Source organism: Streptopelia decaocto, assembly GCF_964273445.1.
Source record: "Streptopelia decaocto genome assembly, chromosome: 4".
NCBI classification, from domain to species: domain Eukaryota; kingdom Metazoa; phylum Chordata; class Aves; order Columbiformes; family Columbidae; genus Streptopelia; species Streptopelia decaocto.
The window spans coordinates 53,057,036-53,081,067 of record NC_138658.1 but is presented as its reverse complement, the minus strand read 5'-3'; the positions used below and the strand labels follow the sequence as shown (position 1 = coordinate 53,081,067).

The window sequence follows — 24,032 nt, the reverse complement described above, 5'->3', positions numbered from 1 at the left end:
AGTGGACATCCCCAATGACCAAGAGAGCCCAGGTCTGCTCTTCATGGGGGACATACAGATGAGGCTCATGTGGATCTGCAGGGATGGGAAACAGAATACGTGCAGAAGGTAGAGGTCTGAATCCTGCCCCCAGAAAAGAGGAAATTTCATCAAGTTTCCTCCCTTGCAGCTGTTAATAAGATGGAGGAATGGGAGGAGGACAGGAAAGCGAGTCTAGAATAGACTACTTCTGAAGTATGCTATTTCTTATTTCTAAAAGCAGTCTGGTTTTGTTTTTTGTTTTTTGGTTTTTTTTTTCCTATGTTTAATGTGCCATTTTCTAGATCTTTCATGCATTAGAAGCACTGTGCAGTGGCTGATCAGTTTGCTGCAGATTTTTCTTGATTTGCCTGCTGGGAAAGCGGATGTCTGGTGGAAGCTGCTAAATAGATCAGCTGAAGTGCTACCCTTGTTTTGACAGTGTGGTTTTAGCCCTGCAACAGCCTTGTCCTGGGTCAGGAAGCTGGCTTTTCAAAGGCATTTGGATTATTGGATTGATATGGTCTCACGATATTTTTTCAGCCCTCTCTTAATAGTGTTTCAAGTATTTCATTACCTTTAATACCGACTCTGACTTTTCCCTTCAGATAACAGATTGTTTAGACAACCGTGAAATAAAGGAAGTATTTAATTACTTTGCCACTTTTCAAACCTTAGTATGTGCTATGTATTCACTAATGCATACGTTTTTGTGTTATTCTGGAAGAGGAAACTGGGGGTGAAATGTATGCTTATCTCCAGCTAACACAATCCAAGATATCCTACCATTTTAAAAGCTTCTAGGAGCTATTCCAAACCAATTGCATGATGGTTGCTGATGAACTGTTTGAAAAGGAGATTAAAGCCCAGTGATTCAACACCTGAGAAGCACGTACTGCTCCAAAACGTACTTCCCAGCTCCCTGCTGAGTGCTAAACCAATCTGGTTCAAACACATTACAAAGAAGCAGCAAATGCTGCCTTGAGGAATTAACACTTACTTTTATTTCCACCGTGCTCACTGTGTTTCTACTGTATTACTCCCTGCAGGCCTCCCCGGTGGAAGCAGAGGCAGCTGCCAGCCAGCAGGTCGAGGCCAGCCCTGGAAACACAGGACCTGCCAGCCCAGCGTGCCCGTCCCCAGGTGGGTGGTTGCTGCTGCCCTCACCCCTGCCCTTGCCCACCATGGGGCTGGGGTTTAGGCCTGCCCTGTGGCAGGAGTCCCATAAGTGCATCTGCAGCAACACCAAAAGGGTTTATTAGAAAATGCAGAAGTTGACAGAAATCTCAACATAGGAAAGTTTTTACGGTAAGAACAATCATTCAGTGCAACAGTCTCCCCAGTGACGTGGTAGAGTCCCCATGGCTGGAGGGTTTTTTTGAACAGGGTGCTAGACAGCCTGCTCTAGGCTCCCCTTCCCATGAAAGGTGCAACCAGAGCAGAACTATCCATCAGTAATAGCTTCTGTTTAGTGTTTTTTCTCCCAAGACATTAAGAAACGGGAAAGGAGAATAAAAAGGGCCACATCAGTCATCATAGGGGCTTTAAATGGACAGTATTGCACACACCCCTGATTTTCTACTTTGAAGCCTTTATGCATGATTCCTGATCTGGGGAAAGGAATTTGCTGGTAAGATTTGAAGCTATTTTCCTCAAAAAGGTGTTTCTGAAACGTTACCTTTGAGTAGGCATTTTGTCTGCTACTCTCTATCATACTAAGTTCATGGTCATTTGTTGTTAATTTTTTAAGATGAGTCTATCGAAGTTCAACTTGATATGGATAAGTAAAAAGTACTGTTTGAAGTAGGTATTTAAATGAAATCTCTGGCTGCGATTACATAATGCTCATATTTCTTGAGGGTAAATGTGACTTAATTGAGCTTTGCCCTCAAACATCAATGGGGTATCATTCCCCCAAGATTAGAAGCGTATCCGGGCTTTTCTTGATGTGCTGCAAAACTCTGAAGCACATGGGCTGTTAGCAAGGGCTCATTAGCTGACTTAATTACTTTGTCTCATAGATGCCAAAGCACAGAGGTTAACAATCTTGACTTGCACCTGGCAGGTAATGTAGAAGCTGCAGTCTTGTGGTGAACCAACCAAATTCTGCTCTCAAGAGTCAGCAGTGATGAGCTGGTGATATTTGTCTACAAATCACAAAGCCACATTGTGTCAGACTCCACACCTGTGAGAAATGCTAAACGTTAAGTATTGATAGCAAAGTTTAATATTGGCTGCCAAGCAAAACTGAGATAGCATTGCAAAAATCGTAATAGTAAAGGAACATGTGTTTTCATTATGTTTGCTTTGGAGGGATAGATATGGTCCAAACTGTGTGACCTTCTTGTAGAAAAAGCAGCCTCCTCTGGTGTTCAGTGCAAGTCAGATACTTCCATACTGTGACCCCTGCACCACTAATGGTGTGGGAACTGCTCCCAGGTTGTGTGTGCATCTGCCTGGCAGCAGGAGCAGCTCTTGCCTCTGCTTGTGTGCATATTTTTAGTGGATCCTTGGAGTGCATCTCTTTCATAGATCACCCTCCTAGCCTGTCAAAGATGTACATTCAGAAGCTGCCATGGTTGAAGAGGGGACAGGATATGAAGCGGAGTTTCTACTTTAGGCAGTTAGAGACATGTCTTGGTTCTTGTGTACTGCCTGGGATGCTGAAAACTGCTCTGCTTCCCATGGTGGTACCAGCTGACAGTAGTTTAGCTGTCACAGTCCTCAGCTGTAGGTTTGTCCACTCCTAGTTCCTTCTCCCATAAACCAGAATAAACTTGTTGGGTTTTTTTAAGAGCTGAATGCCAACCAGGTTATTCCAATACATTAGCACATTTTTTTTTCTGTCTGATGCTTGACAGACATGGTTTAATGGAAACAGCCAATCTGGAATACTCTCCAGTGTTGACAGTGAGACCATGTTAATTGTGGTATAGCTTCTTGTCTGGGGATAGGATTCATCACACAACTTCGGTAAAGAGATCTATACTTCAGTAGGCATGTTGTAGGTTACAGATCATCTCAGCTGAAGAGAAGTGTCTGAAATAGTTTGGGTGACTCTTCCCCAAGAACTGCCTCTCTGTCTTCATTGACCATGAAGGGTGCCCCATGGTCCCCAAGTATAAGCACCTACATTTTGTCAAGTGAATTTCACCCTTGAAGCCTTGGCTTCTCTTGGAGATTAATTTTGCTTGTGTTGAAGAAAGAAGATTTTTTTTTTTTTATATCCAGTTCATGGGCTTGCAGTATATCCAGCAAGAAATTGGATTGTAAGAGATAGGTCTACATTTTATTTGAAAAAATTCTTAACCTTGGAACATTATTTCTTGTGTGTGTGAATTAGGTTCAGGTCAAAAGCAATTCAAGTCATCTGCAGCTTGTGTCAGCCCTGTTGTGAAGAGATTAGAATTTCTTCCCAGTCCTGTCCCTTCAGAGGAAGCTGCTTCAAATGAGAAAGATGTGAAGAAACCTGAAATGGAGCAGCAGAAGGAAGCAGAGCTCACTGCTACACCAGTGGTACGTACAGGCAAGAAAGAAAGGAAATGCAAAACAAGACAAAAAAGAATGCTCTCACAAGGAAATGTTTATTGTGCAAATTGGTATTTTTCCTCTATATAATGTCACATAAGGACTTTATTCAAAACAGTCTGCCAGGGAATGACCCTGAAGGATGATTTCTGTTCCAAATCCTATGGTCACCAGAGTTCTGCTCACCAAAGGAACTCCCCAGTGTCTGCTTGTAGCATTTGAACCTGTGGACTGGCTGGAGCAGAAATGAGAACTTAACCTGCAAACCCCAGTCCCACTGCATGTTGGGAGGGCAGAGTATCCCAAAGGTGTAGACAGTGGAGCATACCCTCTTAGTCCTCTTGAAGTGCTGAACAAGTGCAGGTGGTAGCAGAGGTAACAAATGACCATGACCATACTGCTCTGTCAGGTAAGTTAGATGTTGGTCCTGGGTTAGGATCGGCTTTGGTGTGCAGGGCAGTGTGAATGCCAACAAAAACCAGCTACTGGTTATTTCCAGGACTCCAGTATTGCAACTCCATGTTATAATTCTGGAGACAGAGACTTGATCTTTGATAATGTTGATTCAGAAGATAGGAAGAAAAGGTTTAAGTTAATCTTTGATTGAACCTGCTGATTTTTGAATGCTGTTTTCTGCTCCCAAATGTCTAAACAGATGATGAAACCAAAAGCCCTGGATCAAGAGGGGAGTGTAGTATTGCCATTTTTAAAGAAACTACCTGAGACCAGCCAAGTTACTCTGCAGAATTCTGGTCTACAAGGTGAGCAAAGAGCATTTGGAGAGCCCAGCTGGACAGTAACTGGGTATCTGTGTGTGATGTTCAGGTAGGAGTGCCTAATCAATGACCTGGAGGGGTTTGGAGCTAAAATGGTTATTTTCTAGTTTCATCTGACTGATATTAGTAGTGTGGCCCCTGCGATTCAAAGGACTGTTGTGGTTGTTCCCCTTAAATACAACAGCAGAATTGTGACACAATGAAGGGGGACAGGGAGAGCCCTATCTTGCACTTACCTGGCCTAGCAATAAAAGCTCTATCATGTCAATGAGTATTGTATTTTATTACTACTGCTGCTCACATATGAAAATGACTTAGCAAGTGGTTTTATGTGACAATGAAAACTTCTGGAGATAAATTCTGCCCTCAGCTGTTCATGTGGAGCTCCTTTTCATAGACAAACAATACACATATCTGTCCACATCCCTTTGACCCATGCTCATCATGAGTTCTTGCAAAGCAGAACTTTCGGGTTTTTGCCTTCATGACAAAGTTTTGCTTGAGATTGACAAAGTTTAGTAGCTTGATTTTATATTGATTTTAGAGGTGCTTATATGTAAGTATTGTGAAAGAGAGACAGAAAAATCATCTGAAGTTTTCTTCCCCTTGAGAACTTATTAGGTTGTTAGTTTATGTACAGGTAATATATTGATTATCCTTTGTGTTTTCAAGACTGAAACTACTGAAGGTGATCCACTGTGGCAAACAGGATTGTTTGAAAAGGAGTAGTCTCACTTGTTTTAAGTCTCACTTGTTTTAAGTGCAAGGGGTGCTTTCCAAATAGGCTTTGTGAACAATATCATTTTATGTTAGACACAGAGCAATCTACCCATTAAGTAACAGAATGTACTCACCTATTTTTCACTCTCACCTATTTTCTGAGTGATGCTGAAACACTTGGCTGCTCTCTAGTGTTCACAGCACATACAGCATTGAAGAATCACAAAATCCTTTAAAATGTGTATCTGCCATAGGAATGAATGAGTGGCAGGCAAAGACTTGAAGGGGTGGCTGCCTGTGCCTGGCACTGGTGTGCTGGAGCTCTCGGGTGAGGTTAGGTGCCACAATACAAAAGTAACATTTAAATACGGGCAATCCGTGCGATCTGCAGGTCCATTGTAAAGGAGCTGCGATGGGCCGAAGCAGTTGTAGTCAAAATCCCTCTCATGGCTGAGGAGGCTCGGGTCTGAGAGTCTGTCATCGCCTTTTGACCGCGCTGTGTTTCTTGTTTTGTCTCCGTGCCGTTGCCTGCAGAGCCGCCCCGCGGGGCTGCGGTTCCGCTTAGGGTTCGCAACAACTGGCGGCGTTCACAGTTTTTCTCGCAGTCAGGTAAATGTGGTGCTAAGACCAGCTTCAGCCCTTCTGCTGCCTCCAGGCATAGGTGTCTTCGGACGCGGGGCTGGGTGAAAGCTGATGATCACGGGGACTTGTTCTACTTCTTGCTTTTGTAGAAAGTGTCTGTTCCTACTGCACAGTTGACAAAGAGCTGTTGGGTTGCACATTGTTGTAATACTCTGTTTTCAGGCACCCAAATGAAATCACTTGCCTATAAATACCTTTTCCTTAATTTCTTTAATTCAGCCTAATTTTCAAAGACATTTGAATAGAAAATGGCAGTGGTTCTCTTCGTAACTGTTGCTCTTGAGTAGTGTAGTGCCATCCTTTTAGCTTTGCTGTGCTTTTTCCTTCCTTGCTCTGAATCACGAAGGGAAAAGTAGATCAAAGTAGGTAGCACTCAGTGTCCGAACACTGCTAACATCTGTGGCCAGAAGTAGACGGCATTAGGTAGTGGTAGAGTAGAACCTGTTGTTAGTTAGTATTGCGCTTCTCTATACCCAGATAGAAAGTAGTTTTGTTGGTGATGGGTGTAATCTGTTTTTCTGGTTTATTTGCTTTGATTCATACTTGCATTTGGTTATGGGAGCAAATACAAAACTAACATGAAGCGTTTTTATACAGACACAGTAGCTTTGATTGCAGGCTAAGCATGTATTGCTGTGTTAAATTTAATTTTTCCTTTTATTTTTTTTTAATAGCTGATTCTGATAGTGGTGACAAATCAAATGTGAGTATCTTTTTTGCATTTTTGTTTGGTTTAGAGGTGTGTGTTTGGCAAAAGTGTTTTTTTTTAAGCAAACTGTCTCATAAAGTCCCCAATCAGAATGAGGTTTGGTGGTTGTTGTTGTTGTTTTGTGATGGAAATGAGAGACAAAAAATACAATGTACATCAAGACCTGGTCTGAATCTGGTGTGAAGAACCACTAAAGTTTGTGATCCCCAAATAATATGTAACTCCAAATTATCCATTGTATTTTAAATGCAGAGAAATTAGAGGAGACCACAATACTACTGTCTCCACAACGAGGGAAAAAAAAAAAAAAAGCTAACAAACACCACAAAGGCTACACTATTTCCTATACTGTTTGTCACATTATAAAAGACATAATCTCATCCTATCAGATTCTAATACGACTCTTAGTTGAAAGAAATATGACATCAACTGTCTGAAATTGCCATTGATTATAAACATATAAATGTGTAATGTAATGACATCTTTAGTGAAGCCCAAGATTTTATTTCATTATGGATAAAAATTTTAAACAAAGCTATAGGCTATTGTACTGGCAACCATATGAAAAAAGAGAATGTCTTTTACAATCACAAATTGCTTTGCATGTTATTCAGAAGATTATAGAGAAGCAAACCAGAGATTTTCTTTAAATTTGAGTACTTGCAGATATCCCTGTTCAGAGTTGCTTAGAGCTTTCTTCCAGATCTTTTTCCATTTTTTCCCCTCTAGTTGAAGTTTCTCAAGCCTTTCTTTGCAAACCAAATTATTATTTTATCATTTGGATACCTGTGAGCAATCCTAATTGTCAGTGAAGCTCAGAATATTGTCTGCTGAGAGAACCATTATTTAGTTCTCGGTTTCCCGTTTTAACATCGCCCCCAGGGGTGGGTCAGATGAAGTGCGACTTTCTCTGATCACCTTGTGAAGTATAGTATCGAGGTCTAACAGCTTGCTTTTCCTTCGCACAAGCGTTTCAATTTCTGGTCCTGGGATCCGGAAGAAGAGCGGAAGCGCCAGGAAAGGTGGCAGCATGAGCAAGAACGCTTGCTACAGGTAAGGAAGAAACTGCGTCTCTTCCACCATGTGGTTCAGTTGTTGAATTGTCCCTTTGGGCAGAAGTTGGGCATGTCATGTCATGTTTTTCACTTCCTCTGTGGATGCTTGAGCAAATTCTGTGGCAGATGAGCAATGAAATGAGCATATACATGTGTTCTCTGTGGTTTGAGCACCCTTATGTCCCACTTCCCCACTCAAAGGAAAGACCTAAAGGACTTAGTTCTGCATTCCAGTGGGGAGTTAAACCAAATCTTGATATTCAACTATATTTAAAGTACGTTGAGCATGTACTGCGAGACTCTTAATTACTTGGAGACTCTTTCTCAAGACTGACAGTTGGCTGACCCTGACACCTATGGAACTCTTCTCTAAAATGATGGTCTTAATAGATTTTTGTAGACTTCTGCTTTGTTCAGAGGTGGTTCTTGGAAAACATCAACCCAAATTTGGACATGAAGGGTTTGTTGGGTTTTTTTGTGGGAGGGTAAACCCCCTGAAAACAACCAAAACAACCAGTGGTTTTGCCTAGTGGTGGAGTAAGCTGTCGAAGGTCCGGTTTTGTGTCCCAGTTGGGAGAAGTGCAGTGGCCCTGAGAACTTGAATTTCCTCCTCAATCAGTAGTGTCTTTTGAAACTGTGATTGGGTTTGATGCCAAAGAAATCATAACTTTCCTCCATGTAACAGAAGAACAAACTGCCAATGGATGGAGAATAATAAAATGCAGTCTTTTAATCTTTTAAGAATCACTTATATGAGTCTCTACTGCTTTCTTGAGATTGTTTCTTTCTATTTAATATGGTTGTTTCCTCTTAAAATGGTATAAAATTCTTATCATAATTTTTCTGGCATATGCGGGTGCTTTCTCAATAGTAAATGCATCTCTTCTGTGGTTTCTAATTTGAACAGGATTTGGAACTGATGTAAAAGGGATATGGAAATCAACATTTTTCCCCATATTAAAACCAGTTCTGTCAAGTAATTTTAAACATATCTTTGAAATATTTTTTTCATGCAAAACTGTATGAAAACAATTCTCAAGAATTGATTCCATCAAGGAGGAAACTAAACTACTTAGCCAGTTATAAGCTTACCCTCTTCAAACTTTTACACACTATTATCTTTACACAGACTTATCGTCTAAACTTGCACAGGTATTCATCATTCATTAAATTGTACTGGCATCTCTCTTAAATTAGTACCAGTATCTGAAAAACATGCTTGTTTTTATGCTACTTTGCTGAAGTTAGTAACGTAAAATCCATGCCCTAGTGTTTTGGGGCATGTGATAGCTTTTTGGAACTCTTAATACAGTATGATAAATAAGGGATTATTGAAATTGTTGAGCATAAATTTCAATTCTGACTAAAGATCTTAGAACTTCTAACAAATTAAACAGCTACTATTAAGTTAAAAGTTTCTCCTGGCTTGAAGGTGTTAAATGTAAGTGCTAGAAAAAAAGTGGAGAGAGGAGGAAAAGAAGTTTTTTTGACACCCATGAATGTTTCAAATTTTTGTCTTCCTATTTCATCCTATTTCTGTTTAAACCACTCTTAGCAGGTTCATTTTCACTGTGGAGATACTATAGAATTTACTCCTAATATAGAATGCTCTGAATTTACCTGTATTTGTATCCTCTTACAGGAAAAGTACCAGAAGGAACAGGACAAGCTGAAAGAGGAATGGGAAAAAGCCCAGAGAGAAGTTGAAGAGGAGGAGCGTAGATACTACGAGGAGGTATAAGGCTCAAAGGAGGAGGTTATTTATTGGCTTTTTTGTTTTTAGATGCACCCACTAACACCACTACAAAAATACCATACCTAGATAAATTAATGTAAAGCCTTCTCAAGACTGATTTCTCAGGAGGATTATTTCTCTTAAATAGTACCATGGGTGCTGGGGAAAAATATTTAAATATTTAAACGGGTATCCTCAGAAGCTCCACAGAGGCGGAGGTGTCTAATTGCTGCTCAAGTCAGGGTGAGCCAGTATGATTGTGTCTGGACACGCTTAGACTTCCCTGCGGAGGCTGAGCCTTGTGAGTTTTGGCCGATACTTGGTGCCTGGACTTGGTGGAACTCCAGATGAAATGGTTGTCTGCCTGGAGCTTGATCGTGTAATATATTGGAAACTGGCCTTGGACATTCTTCAAGAAGGAGATCTTAAAGGTGCAGGAGCAGGCCATCTGCCTGTGCCAAAAGATGAACCGGTGGGGAAGAAGACCAGCCTGCCTGAAGAGAGAGCTTTGGCTGGAATTCAGGAAAAAAGGAGAGTTTATGACCTTTGTAATAAGGGGTGGGCAACTTAGAAGTACTACAAGGATGCTGTGAGGTTGTGCAGGGACAAAATTAGAAGGGCCAAAGCCCAACTAGAACTTAAGTCTGGCTACTGCCATAAAAAAACAATAAAAAATGTTTCTGTAAATACAATAGCAACAAAAGGAGGGCTGTGGGGAATCTCCATCCTTTATTGAATGCAGGGGGAAGCATAGTGACAGAGGATGAGGAAAAGGCTGAGGTACTTAAGGCCTTCTTTGCCTCAGTCTTTAACAGTAAGACCAGTTGTTCTCTGTGTACCCAGCCCCCTGAGCCAGAAGACACAGGGACAGGGAGCAGAATGAAGCCCCGATAATCCAAGAGGAAGTGGTTAGCAACCTGCTAAACCACTTGTAGCCAAACTTTATGCTTCTGCTTTTTAAGCTCATAGATGATATTCTGTATTTTTAACTCCCACTCTCTTCTGATCCTGTTTTTTTTCAGGAACGTAAAATAATTGAAGATACTGTAGTTCCATTTATTGTTTCTTCAAACTCTGCTGAGCTCCTCTCCTCTTCTTCCTCTACCACTGAAGGAAACAAGACAGTGGTGAGTTTCTCATGGAGTAGTAAGGCAATAAAGTCTAAGCCATCTTCAGTGCAAAATTTAATTCTTTGCCTAAGGGCTAACAAAGTCTGGAAAGAGTGGGAGTGTTCCCTGGATCGCTTCCATAACTGGTGATAGCTTAGACTGCTATAGCTCTTGTATTTTTATGACCGAAGAGCCATACTCTCAAGGAAACTGCTACCATCCTATTTTTGGACTAGAGCTGAGGGTGATGCTTTCTTTGCAGTTACCTCTCTTCTTTAACTGGTGCTGTAAAAAAGATAGTCACTGGTTTACATTTGTTTCAAATACCTTATCAAAGGCAACAAAATCTGAAGTGATTTCTCTGCATCCAAAATCTTGGATGCAAGACAGTGCTTTAAGCACACCTTAAATGAGACAGAATACTGCTTCCCCACTTTCCTTCCTTTTTTCTCCCACCATCCATCCTAGGAATGTAGCAAAACAAACAGAAGAATGTTCACTCTCTGATAATTTTTTTAAAATTTTTTGTTATATGGCACAAAATGTTTAACTCAATGTATCTAGCATCTAATCAAATAAGTGTTCACCAGAGATCAGAGAATGACACCCCAGGTGAGATCAGCAGAATAAACGTGGCATTCCCAGACGTAATTTTCTCCTGCCTAAGGCACCCACACCCAAGAAATCATCTGCCTTTTTCCATTCACCTCCAGGATTAGGAGTACTGTATGATCTGGTTCTCCTTTCACCCTTCCTGCCCTCTCTTATCACTCATCCCTGGTCAGGCGCATCAGCCATGGCCCATTTTCCACGTGGCTGTGTAGCAATAACTTCCTGGGTGGAGTTGCTTATGCCACATTCGGGGCAGTGCCTGCACCCAGAAGTGAAGGATCTCATGCCATGACTTACTCAAGCTCCACCAGTCAGGTATGACCCACTCCAGTACCATTTTGGTAGCACTGCGGTTGCCATTTGAGAATGCCTGGAAGAGGTGAGTAATGCTCTCCTTCTAGGCAAAGGCAACAAGCTGAAGTGCCTCACAAAGTCCTCCCAAGTCCAACAGGAGACTGTCTAGACTCTCAAAGTCATTCAAGGAGTTCTGCCAAAAACATGTAGTGGAAAGTTTTATTTTGTCATCTGGGACACCATCTCATAATTGGTCAGTCCAGCACTTTTTTGTTTCACGCTCAATTTAATACAGTTATTTCATTGTTTTAGCCGAAGTCTTTGTTAAATCCAAAGTTAGCCTTAGCAAAATCGAATGAATCCACTCTGTAACACGAAATACTCTTTATGATAATAAGGTGTGTCAACATGATATGTCTGGGGGCAGGCTGTGCTTTTCTCATGCATGTGCTGATGCCAGATTCAAGACAAGATCCTTGTTCCCTCCCCTGCTCTCTTCTAGAACACAACTGATTCAAACAGCTCTCCAGAGGAAGGCAAACAAAAAGAAGTTACAAAGCAGAAAAAGCTGCTCTGGGAGCAGGACACTATGCCATCTCTGAAAAGCAAGGAAAATGAACTCTGGCAGGAAAAGAGAAGGTATGGATCAAGCCTAAGTATTTCTTGGTCCTGTGGAGCTTTGTTTTCTGTAAACTTCTGGGATGTCACATCTGCCTTTGATTAACGCTGGAGCATCAGCATCTGCTGGCCTGGTGATGGGTATAATATATCCTGATCAATATTCATGTGCTGCAGGCTTACACAATGGCAATGTGCAGTGCTAGTTTTGCACATCAGAAGGCTTGTCTTTTCACCATATGGCTGTGCTGAAACTCTGTCACATCGACCACAGTGGAGCTTAGATAGTTCAGACACCTCTGTATGTCCCTGCACTGTGTCGTGTGTGCAAGTTTCACGAGCCATTTGGAGCAGTAAAGGAGCAGTAGCTGTTTTCACTCAGAATCTGTGTGAGATTCTTTGGCTGTCGTCTTGGAAGTGCCATACCCAAACTTGCCAGGTGGTGTTCAAAGTCCTGGTCTTTGCCCAACTGCTAATAACAACTTTCACAAAGACAAGAAGCGTCTGATGATGCTGAACACTGAGAAAAGGTGTTTCTCTGGCAAAGAAGACATTTTCTGCAAATCCAGAACAATCTTTCGTGAGTGTGAGTGGCACTGTGTAAGGGAAGCAGAAAGACTGGGCATGTTTGGAGACCTGTTAATTCATGACTGTATATTGCTTTGTTGTTGCTGACACAATAACAAAAAAACCTGTTGTAAAAAACAGACTGACATTCAAAATTCTGATTTTTGCCATTAGATTCTAGGTTGAATTTTTCCTGACTTTATTTATACAATGTGCTTTATTTATATTGGCAGTGGAAATAAAGTGCTCTCAGGACACCCAGAGACAGATATCTTGAAGGGAGGTGAACAGGAGCAGCAGGTGACAACGATGGAGCGCAGCTCACCTGCCAGGCTGAATCTGCCATTGACTCAGGGTGAGGGTGAAGATTCTTCATACATGTGTATTCTTTTCCAGATAGAAAACTCACAGGTATTTACAGTGGCTTGAAATGTAACTCAGATAATTTTGGAAATTAGCAGCACATGTATATCTTCAAAATTTGAATGTCTCAGATGCAAAAGTTGTTTTCTTTTAGTAAAGATAAATACGTTAAAATGAAATTTGAAATTTCATCAGAAATTAGTGTTTCAGCTGCAGATAAGAATCTCATTTATAAGCCCACATGTTCATAGTAGTAGTTAAACACAATTATCTTCCACCTTTTACATAATCTTACATACATATAGGATTTATATTGATACAGAGAGCATATTTCCAACATTTATTTTCTGTTTTGATATCTAATTAGATTCTTTACATCCATCTCAGTCCAGCAGAAATCACTTAGAAATCACTACCTGTGACGTGTAAACTTTTCAAGCCAAGTCTAAAATAACAGTTATCTCAATTTTGTTGTTAGAAATGTCTGATAGCAGTTAAAATGAATAGATTTTGTCTAGGTTCTTTTAATCAGCTTGATGCCCTACATAGATTCTGACAGCTCCTTTCTTGCCCCTTAAAAGCATTACATACTTGCTCTCTCCTTAAGCTCTTAAACTAGTCAGAACTAGGTGGCGTTGGTTGGTTTGGGTTTTTGTTTTTTTCTCTTGATACTGAAAATCGGGAATGGGCCTTTCATAGGCCCCAGTACAGTTTTTCCTTTTCCTCTAAACCAGATCGTTGGTGCATGACAGGGTAAGGCTCTCCCTGCCCTGTGAGCCACAAAATTTGTCTGGAAGGATCCGGGCAGTGCACTCTGTCTCAAAGATGGGATGGTCGGCTGCTTGGGCATCACACAGATCATTGCTTATGGCTCGAAGGCTGTTACTGTCACTGAGCCTTGTGCGACCATCTGAAACACAGAAGCAAATTACAAGAGAAGAAATCTGTTTGTAGGCTCACAGAGAGCAGTATCTGCACCACCTTCCTCTTAACTCTTGCTATTGAGAAGTTTGGATCTTCAGGCAACACAAGAAGTTTCTGTCTCTCTGGTTCTTCCTTCCTTAGGACAGAAATACTTTATTTTCCCAAGCACTACTCATGGACAGCTGTTTGACCTTTCCCTTTCCCCCTTCAGAAACTGAGATGCAGCAGCAGGGCAGGTCATGTGTATGTGAAGGTAATGCAGAGGAACATTGTCATGTAGAGCTCTTCTGGTGTAGCAGAGCCTGTCTCTGACTTTCTGTGGGGTTTCCAAGAACTTATTTTTAAGTTACAGTACATCTTGTGTCTCCTTTATTGTGTGCCCACAAGCTATGCTGGTCTGTAAGTATTGACAAAAGCATTTTATCACAAGTATTGAGATTTTCCCACCTCTCATTGTAGATGTCTCCTGGAATCAGCAATTGCTGACAAAGCAGTCCCCACATCGCACAGAGGACATTCGGCAGAGACCGCTCCTGGGCCAGAGCACGGGACAGCACCTGAGCTCTACAGGAGAAACGAGGAGGTGAGAACATAAAATAAAGGTGATTGCAGAGGTTGAGAAGTCCTGCTCGCTCTGTCCTCCCTTATATTCCTACTCAGTGTTCTTTATTAGTTAAATTTCATGGGCAGCCCTGCACTGTGCGGACACCTTTGATTCCTGGCTTTCCCACCAAGACTGCTAACATTTATCTACTTTGTTTGTCATTATGGGTACCTTGGTAATTAGCTTCTTGAGGGAGGACACCTCCTGCTTGCCATTCTCTGTCATCTTTCTCCATAGGTCTTTAAACATTCATCTGCATAACTGTTCATGTTCTTCATTTGTTTTAAGTCCCTAAAACAAACATTTATAGCTCGTAAGTGGCTAAATATCAGGGTGGGGATGTCAGGTGAAGTCTGTCTCTTGGTATTGAACAGAGTCGCTTGAAGTTGGCATCCAAGCGCTTCATTCCCCAGCTTCTAAACACACATTGATTCCTGCTTTCTAGTTCTTTAAGGATTACAGCTCTTACAAGACTGATCTCTATTTATCTTCTTTCCTTTCTGCTATAAATTTAGTGAGGTGGTTTTTTTCTTCTCGGATGCTTTTGCCATGTGTTTTTGAGTGAGCATTACTAAAAAGCAACACCAGTTCTTTCAGTAAACAAGGGATATGTTTACCTAATATTTGCAAGAAGTGTATTTATGAGAAAGCAACATCTGTTTCATTAGCATATATATGAACACAGTCTCCTGTGAAGTATGTGTTACCTCTGTGAAGTTTGTATTCAGTCAAAACTAATGTAATAGGTTTAATTACCTAATCTTCATAAAATACTGGTCATGTGTGTTTGAGAAAATTGTTATTTAATCTGTAAACAGCTTTAAGCAGTGAGAGATCGGATCAATCCTATGATTTCTGATAACAAAAACCATGCATGTTTTTCCTCACCGAATTCTTGCAGGGTAGAATGGATACAAATAGTAACAAACCACTTTTCAGTGTTGATGTCTTCCCTTTTATTCAACAAAGCTCATGGACTCTCCAACAACAACCCCACATTTGCTCTGCCGGTATGCTTCTGAGCACCCTGGGCAGCAGAGAACACAAGTCATGCCTTGACTTCATCATGGTGTGAGCCACATTGGGTTGAGGGGTGGGTAGGAGTCTGCACATGGCTGATTACAATGTGAATTATCTGATTGAGCAATAGCAAGCAGATCAAGACTCCAAACCAAAAACGTGCTATTTTTCATTGTGTCAAAATGGCAGTGGACAGCAAATTTATACCTTGTTTTCCTTAAGTAAAATATTTAGAACTTGGAATCCTGAAATCCATCAGCTGGAATTTCTCCATAGAAAACCTCTGTTCTTTAGCTGTATTAATGCAGGTTCTTTCCCCTATTTTAGGGCAGGCTATTATGAGAACTTCCGATCCGGACCATCGTCTCCCTGCTCTCCTGCTGCTCCGAGTCAGTCACCCAACAGGTACAAAAGGTCAATAGGAATTTGCAGACCAAATACACCTTGCAGTTGCTGGTGAATTGCTGCAGTGTAAATCACACTGGTATTATGTGGATGCACTATTAATTCTTCTGAATGTTGCAATTCATAACCATCCACATAATAAATATGTAGCTCCCTCTCCTATATTTCTAGCCCACTTCAGCAGTATTGTTGTGTTTTAAAATAACACAGTTCAGAAAGCAGCTGTAGGACTCTGCTTGATCATTGAAATTTTAATGAAATCGAAATGGAATAATATAAGCCCCGGTCAAAGTAAGCAGTAAAGCATGAGTTGAGAGCACTTAAGCCAAAGGATGTTGTCTTCATTGTGAATAGCTGCACACTCAGGAGAAAGGTATGTTCTAGATGTTTTTACCGACTGACATTTCCACACTTACTGATTTAAAACAGTCCTTCCTTTAATTCCCAAACTCAAATTGCATTTTGCTTTTTTGCTGTTTTTGTTCGTTTGTTTCACTTTGCCTACATTCGTGCTAATCTCCTAGATATTTGATTCTCTCAGGCAATGAGCTGTGCAGCTTTCAATGACATATATGTGCCAACTCAAAATAAATGTTAACTGTAGCCTGATAGAGTCACTGATAATTTGCAGTGTATTAAAACCAGTTGGCTTATTTAATGAAATGAAGTCATACAACACAGAAGCCATAGAAAGATTTTGTTCTATTTAAAAAACATTCTTCTTCATGCTTGATAGCAAAGATCTCCTTCTGATGACATTTTCATTTACATGAAACTATCGGGAGTTTTAAAGTTGAGCAATGTATTGGTTTTGCTAATTGTAGCTGCAGTTTTAGTGGGATTGCAGATAATTTATGGCTACATGTAGATAATCTTGATAAATCCTTTACATTATTTAGTAGCTGTATCCTGATCTGAGACCCTTTTCCAAGATCCTTTCCTGAACTAAATCTTAGTTTTGGAAATAATGGATGGGATGTAATTCATTGTTCCACTAAAACACTAGAAAACTTCTCTTAAAAAAATTCCCAAAGCTTTTACTCTTTCATTCAACACTTTTACCTGTCCTTGTCATAACTCTGACACTGGAGAAACAAAGATGAACTGAAGAATAATGCAGAGGTGTGTGAAGGCTTAAGATTGTAAGAAAAGCAACCAGGAAAGTTATTCTGAAAAGAATCATGAGAATGAAACTACATGAAAAGACAGTGATGTGCCTGGGCTGTCGTTGATGAAGAATGACGATCTCAGGAGTGACAGATTAGATGGAAGCAAGGACAGTTTTCTGGTCATGATGACTGTTTCTGCTGCTGCTGCTTCTGTTTCTTTTTTCTTTTTTTTTTTTTTAGTGGTTTCTGTATGGTGATGTAGTCCAGATCAATTTCTGTTGGTGGCTTATTATGTTACTGCACCAAAACATGAAGCAAGATACTGTAAACTTGCTTATCTGTGCACAATTTCATCAAACCATCTTTTTGAAACTTTTGAAGTATCCTGAAATTCCCTTCGCAGTTTCAGCCCTTTCTGAAAAAAGCGTGGGTGACACACGAGAAGGGATCTCTTTTGGTCTTAGGTTCGTCTCACTAGACAAAAATCAGTTCTGGCAGACTGGCAGACTGGTGAGAAGGGAAGAGCATGAAACACATAAAATTGTACACCTGCACTGCCATTAAAAACATCGTGAGAAAGGGTATGAGTTATTCCTGGGGCCCTCATCCCTCACCCAGCTGTCATCAAACAGATGATTTACTAGAAAGGTCTAGACAGAACTGAAACTTAAGGAGAGAGTTGAAGTATTTTTGTATTGCAGATAGAGATCCGATTTCAGCTTTTGTCTAACAAGTTGGAGTACTAACAGGCATGTGTTAATAGCTGCAGCAGCATGGACTAAAATGAGTTAGCAAGCGTCTGGTGCCTGGTCTGTGCTACGGCAGTTGCACTGCCACTGTTGACTTCACTGGCTTGTTTGGGTGTAGCAACATCACTGCCTCCTGACGTGCAGTAAGCAAACCCATTTGCAAACAAATTGAAAAAATTCCAGGCTGAGAATCTGACTTGGGTAATTCACATGAATATCTGTTTTGATTGCTGTGGCACTGACCGGCTCTGGATAATCCACCGGCATGGTTCTCCGCCATCCAAGTCCCTGTTAGGAGGCTTGCATGTCCCTTGATCTAACACAGCAGACTTGGAAGGGAAGTGGGTCTGAGCTGCTGTACATTCAGGTGTTTTAAGTCATAGAATCATTTAGGTTGGAAAAGGGCTTTAAGGTCATAGAGTCCAACCATCAACCTAGCACTGCCAATTCTACCACTAAACCTTGTACCTGGTGGCTCAACTACTTCCCTGGGCAGCCTGTTCCAGTGCTTGACAGCCCTTTCAGTGAAGAATTTTTTCCTAATATCCAATCTAAACCTCCCCTGATGCAACTTGAGGCCATTTTCTCTTGTCCTATCACTTGCTACTTGAGAGAAGAGACCAACACCCTCCATGCTACAACCTCCTTTCAGGTAGTTGTAGAGAGTGATAATGTCTCCCCTCAGCCTCCTTTTCCCAAGGCTAAATAGCCCCAGTTCCCTCAGATGCTCCTCACAGGACTTGTGCTCCAGGTCCCTCACCAGCTTCATTGCCCTTCTCTGCACTCTCTCCAGCACCTCAATGTCTTAGTGCCATAGTGAGGGGTCCAAAACTGAACACAGTATTCAAGGTGGGGCCTCACCAGCACCGAGTACAGTGGCACAATTACTTCTCTAGTCCTGCTGGCCACACTATTCCTGATACAAGCCAGGATGCTGTTGGCCTTTTTGGCCACTTGGGCACACTGCTGGCTGGTGTTCAGCCAGTTGTCATTCAACACCCCCAGATCCTTTTCCACTGGGCAGCTTTCCAGCCACTCTTCTCCAAGCCTGTAGCACTGCCTGGGGCTGTTGTGACCCAAGTGCAGGACGCAGCACTTGGCCTTGTCAAACCTCATACAATTGGCCTCAGCCCGTTGATAAAGATATTAAAGAGAATTGACCCCAATACTGAGCCCCGGGGAACACCACTCATGACTGGCCACCAACTGGATTTGACTCCATCCACAATTCTTTGGGCCCAGCCATCCAGACAGTTTTTTACCCAGCAAGGGGTACACCTGTCCAAGCCATGAGCAGCCAGTTTCTCCAGGAGAATGCTGTGGGAAACAGTGTCAAAGCCTTTACTAAAGTCTCCATAGACAACACCACAGTCTTTCCCTCATCCACTAAATAGGTCAAAGTCCTCTATGTGTTTGTCTGCAAGGCAGCAACGCAAGTTGATTCAGCAACATGGTTGAAGGGTCAATGTGTATTTATGTGAAACCCCACAATCTTCCTTCCTCCCATCCTCCTCCTCTCCATAAACCTGTGTAAACATTTGGCTACATTTTAGCATCAGTTGCTGTTCTGTTTTCTTGAAGTCATGTTTGTCTCCTAGGTCTGTCAGTGGAAAGAAGCTTTGTTCTACCTGTGGGCTTCCTCTTGGAAAAGGAGCTGCTATGATTATTGAAACACTTGGTCTTTATTTCCACATTCAGTGCTTCAGGGTATGTCTCTCGTTTTATCAAGAAAAATCTCGAGCCAAGCACAGTGTGAGAAGAGAATATATTGAGGGCTGTAGATGTGAAACTGAAAATGAGAAGATCAAGAGATTCACATTTGTTATGTATGTTTGTTTGTAGAAAAGTGGAAGTAATGCAGCTAATGTATTATTTTGTTGTCAGACATGCTAATTAGACTAAATCCTGTGATTTAGCATGTAAACTTAGCTTCCTCACTTACAAAGAGAAGCATCACATAATTTCCCAGTTGTACTCATTGCTTTTTAAATATAACAGTAGTTACCTTGTGGTTGGTTTTTTTTTTTGTTTTTTTGTTTTTTTTTACCAAAACCTGGTCAGTCCTGAAGCTGTCTTTGATCTGACCCATGGTTGGAAAGCTTTGACTATTAAATGAATGAGGTATTCTGGCTTTCACCATGCTTCTCAACAGAAATACTTGATTGTTCTTGAGTGTTTCAGTCTGGAAATGACTCAAGATAGTGTTTTCTAGAGAACCCAAAAAGTGTCCGTTTCCATTATTTCTGTCCCAAGTTGTATTAGACATTTGTGAAGCCTTTTTTGATTTTAGACATTTACCCAAACTAAACCTCTGACCTCTCTAAGCTTTGTCCATCACAAATGGGCTGGCTCCAGAATGCAACATTAAACTCAGATGTAACTTAACATCACTAGAGTTCATGTCTGTGTGAGTAGAGACTGCTGAAATCCAGTCCTAAATACCATTGGTTCTTAACCGTTTCACTGATTTGCAGTGCTCACCAGGAGTATGGGCTGGGTTCTGGGGAGTTAGTTTTTCTCACTGTTCCAACAACTATTGAAACAAAAGTCAAAATTTAGGAAGAGTTTTGACAGGGCATGGTCTCCCTTACTTTCTCTGTTCTTCAATTTACAGTGTGGCATTTGCAAGGGACAGCTGGGAGACGCAGCAAGTGGGACAGATGTCAGGATTAGAAATGGTCTTCTTAACTGCAACGATTGTTATATCCGATCCAGAAGTAAGTACCAAATCCTGTCTGAATGACAATGAACCCTAACAGTACTGTTGCCGTGATTTTCACTGATGGATTTGTCTCCTCCTGGCTTTGCCACCCAGGCATAGCTTTGCTGTGGGAAGGGGAACCTTCCCATGCCATTTTAATCATCCTCCTGAATCAAAACAGATTTCCAAGCCCATTAAATCTTGCCCAGGGGATCTCTGCTCAGCAGTATTAGACTTAAAGGCTATTATTTCTGTGCATAAATATTAACTCCTACACTGTGCACACATATTGCATGTCTTGGAGGCTTGGATCTCTCACACCACAGGAGACAATGTAGACACTTCTACTAGGTCTAAAACCCTGGGCCTTGTTCAGAGAAATTCCCATTTGTTATTTCTCCAGGCCTCCCTTTGCAGACAAAATGGTCATGTAAAATATCAGGAACATTCTATAACTTGTAATTAATCCTTGTGGTGGTATCCCCAGACCTGTGCTAAAGTGTTGCTTGCTGCAAGTTTTGAAGAATGAGACAGACAACAGCATGTCAGAAAAAAGCTTGGTACATTTTTCTGCCTTAGAGCAGGTCACCTGAATGTCCTTCCTAGTCCTGGATTTCTGTGACCAAATTGCTAAAGTGTTTCAGCTTCACCCCGATGTCACCAGTGATATGAAAGGGGCAGTGCTCATACTGGCTTCTACTTTGTGGAAAACCATAAGATGCAGGAAAAAAAAAAAAAAACACAGCAGTAATCATTTTCTTCTTGTTTAGTGTATTTACTGCCCACAGTCATAACTGCTAAGTGGAGATACAGAGCTCTCTTCACTTACTATTTCCTTTCTTCTTTCTCAAAAGCAGTGGCTGTAGAAATCCAGAAGTAGGAAAGGTACCTACCTACTTTTGCCCGCAGAAGAATAGTTTTTTTTTTTCCTCAGTGTTTCAGGAAAGAGATACTTCTCCATCAGCAGAGCTAGGGGGTGCTATTGTATAACCATTTGTTTGGTGATTTTTATTTTTTTAAATTCTGCCAAGAAACCTTGGCAACTTTTTATTATTATTTATTTAACCTGACACATTTAGAAATAGCTTTTCCCCTTCAGGCTTGATACTATAAACCTTCCTCATGTGGATGAGGTCCTGACCCTTAAAATGCACGTTTGCACATCCATCTTTACACAAAAAAGAGAGGAAGGTGATAAAACTAATATTTTCCTTCTTAATCCTTTTTACTTAAATAAAAATTGAGGTCCCTTAAGGATAGGTGAAGACTCAAATAAATTATTTATCATCTTATATGCTGTAGAAATCACTTCCTCCATTATAACTTCTGCAGCAGTGGTGCTAGAAAATGCAGTACAGACCTGCGTACAGTGTTTTGTGCAGTAAGGGTTTGCATTGGTACATACCTAGCACTACAGTAACCAGGTCTATGACAGAGGGAATAGGTTTTGAGGAAATGTATGGTTCCTAAAGAGGATTAACAGCAAAGGTTTGCCTTTTTTCCTACAAATTGCCCTTTCCTGCTGTATTCACTCCACTTGCAAAATCTCAAAATATAAGTTAGTTGCATTTAAGCTACACTGGCTCTTGTTGACAGTTACAATGGGACTGATTTTGATAAAACTGCAAATATGGTTAGTTGCTCATTTCTACCTACAATTTGACAAACTCCACGTCTGAAATGAAGAGCAAACTGGTGCAGTGTTAGCGTTTTGCCTTCCAGTTCTGGGAAGTCTGATGCTAAATATAGAATGAGTTGCTTGCTTGCAAAGCTCATGCCTTCCTGCCCCTGCAGCACCATCTGAAAACCTGTGCAGCAGTGCACACAATCGACAGCCTCTGACCAACCCAGAATTAATCAGTATTGGTTTGAGATGCTTATGGACATCTCAATTAAATATTTTGGCTGCCAGAAGCTTATTTGAAACTGTGGTTGGTTCTGTTTCAAAATAAATTATCAAAAACCTGAAGAGAGAAAAGCATTAAAAATATGAGTGGTCCAGAGTCCAAAATATTTATATTTTTCAAATTTATTGATAGTTTATTTCTCTACAACTAAACCTCACGGAGAAGGGAGCTTGTTATTCAGTGTCAAACACAGGGAAAAGTTACAGGTTTGTGAGTGTTGAAGTCAAAGGCAGGAAGTAAATTTATGAGATTCCCTGCATGGCAAAATAACACAAGGGCTCTGTATTACCATGTAATACGAACCAGGCACAGCTAACGATGACTCATCAGCCCTTTGCTTTAATATTTTGCCTCTGCACAGCCTTAAAGTAAATATGCCCACAAGTACTTTGGGAGTAAAATGAAATAAAAGTGCATGCAGAATGCATGTGTCCATATGGCATGGAAAATATCTTTTCACTGAAGTTACGCGGAATCCTTCTTTGCAGTTGGTGCCCCAGCTTTGCAGGAAGAAAGGGAAGCAGGGCACAAATGATATGTATTTCCAGATGCAGTTTTTTGAATGGTAGAGATTGCAATAGGAGAAGCCTGTGTGTGTTTATTAAAATTTGTCAGCTAATGACTTGTTTTGGTTCTGTTTCACCCAGCTGCTGGACAGCCAACTACATTGTGACATGACTTTCAGTCCTAAGAACTGTCAAGAAGGAACTCTCTTCTCATAATATCAGCTGCCTCCAGACAATCACTTGTAAGAGCTTGAATCCATGGACATCATGGCTGTCATCTCATTTTGAAAAACTCATAAAAATGCTGCAGCTGCTCCTTTAAAATGCAATATGTTGGTTTTTTCCCTTTCTTAAGGAATTTGCAAGATATGTATGACCATGTTTGGGAAGGAAAAGCCTAAGTACTATAAAAAAGAAGTCCCACCTTTTGGGTATGCTTATGATTTCCAGTCTGTTACCTTGTTCTTTTGAAAGTAATAAGAAAATAAACATTCAATAAAGCTGTTTTGTTTTAATATTTCTAGGAATTAAAAAGTTTAAGTTTACAGAACCTTTATAGAATATGCCAACTTGAGCTGAGAAGTAATTTTAAGATAGTATTGAATCAGTGCATTTGAAAAACTAAACATCGCAGCACGACTTCTCTGTTATGACTGAAGCTATAACTTTTTTTATACAGAGACTAGTTTGATAATACATCCTGTAATTCTGAAGCAGTTTGTGTTTATATTACCTTCAGTGGAGGGTAGGAGTTATACAAATAAATTATTGCACCTTTAGTGATAGGATTTTTTTGTTTGTGTACCTCAAGTAATGTTCATGACTATAGCTTAATATTCTCTCAAATAAAGATTACTTCATTAAACCTAAAGACTGTATACCGTTAACGATGGCAAGACTCCCGTTGGGAGCAATCCCTCTTACTAAGTTCAGCAGCCCATGCTGTTATTGAACTCAATGGAAAGCAAGGAAGGGGAGAGGCGGCTGAGTGGGCAGACACAGCTGATGTGTGAGTCTCCGAGGTGCAGTTCGACACTGCGGTGAAGCTTTTCAGTAACTTTCCCATTGATGGTCTGAGTCGGTCTGAGATCTGCTCGTTTGCTTGCAAACATTATGGTTGGTTGAAATCTCATGTAGAGAAACACATGTGGTGTGGGTGCCCTCCAGAGCAGAGAATTAAACAGCCTTGAACCTGCTTTCTTCCATACACCCAACCCAATAAACTCAGCAAAACCCAGGGGTGCAGAAGGCGGGCAGGGAGGAGACTAGCAGTGGTAGGCAAAAAAACACTTTAACTTGCCTGTGTTTGGGCCATTCTTCCTTTGTGGTTTTTGATTAAGCATGTGTTCCTTACTACAGTG

General features: G+C 40.9%; 1 protein-coding gene across 3 annotated transcripts in view; it reads left to right on the top strand.

The window, feature by feature from the left end:
• Positions 1-23,542, top strand: part of LIMCH1 (LIM and calponin homology domains 1) — a 179,179-nt gene extending 155,637 nt beyond the window's left edge. For 2 of the 3 annotated variants that reach the window (XM_082052114.1, XM_082052116.1), the window contains 14 exons: positions 1,068-1,161; positions 3,362-3,534; positions 4,202-4,307; positions 6,359-6,387; positions 7,363-7,446; positions 9,091-9,183; positions 10,206-10,310; positions 11,701-11,837; positions 12,617-12,738; positions 14,130-14,253; positions 15,622-15,708; positions 19,156-19,264; positions 20,172-20,274; positions 22,813-23,542. In XM_082052114.1, the coding sequence (XP_081908240.1) occupies positions 1,068-1,161; positions 3,362-3,534; positions 4,202-4,307; positions 6,359-6,387; positions 7,363-7,446; positions 9,091-9,183; positions 10,206-10,310; positions 11,701-11,837; positions 12,617-12,738; positions 14,130-14,253; positions 15,622-15,708; positions 19,156-19,264; positions 20,172-20,274; positions 22,813-22,838 (1,392 nt within the window). In that variant the 3' untranslated portion in view covers positions 22,839-23,542. The remainder of the gene's footprint in view (positions 1-1,067; positions 1,162-3,361; positions 3,535-4,201; positions 4,308-6,358; positions 6,388-7,362; positions 7,447-9,090; positions 9,184-10,205; positions 10,311-11,700; positions 11,838-12,616; positions 12,739-14,129; positions 14,254-15,621; positions 15,709-19,155; positions 19,265-20,171; positions 20,275-22,812) is intronic. The other variant, XM_082052115.1, reaches the window with a different exon arrangement.
• The last annotated feature ends 490 nt before the right edge of the window (positions 23,543-24,032 follow it).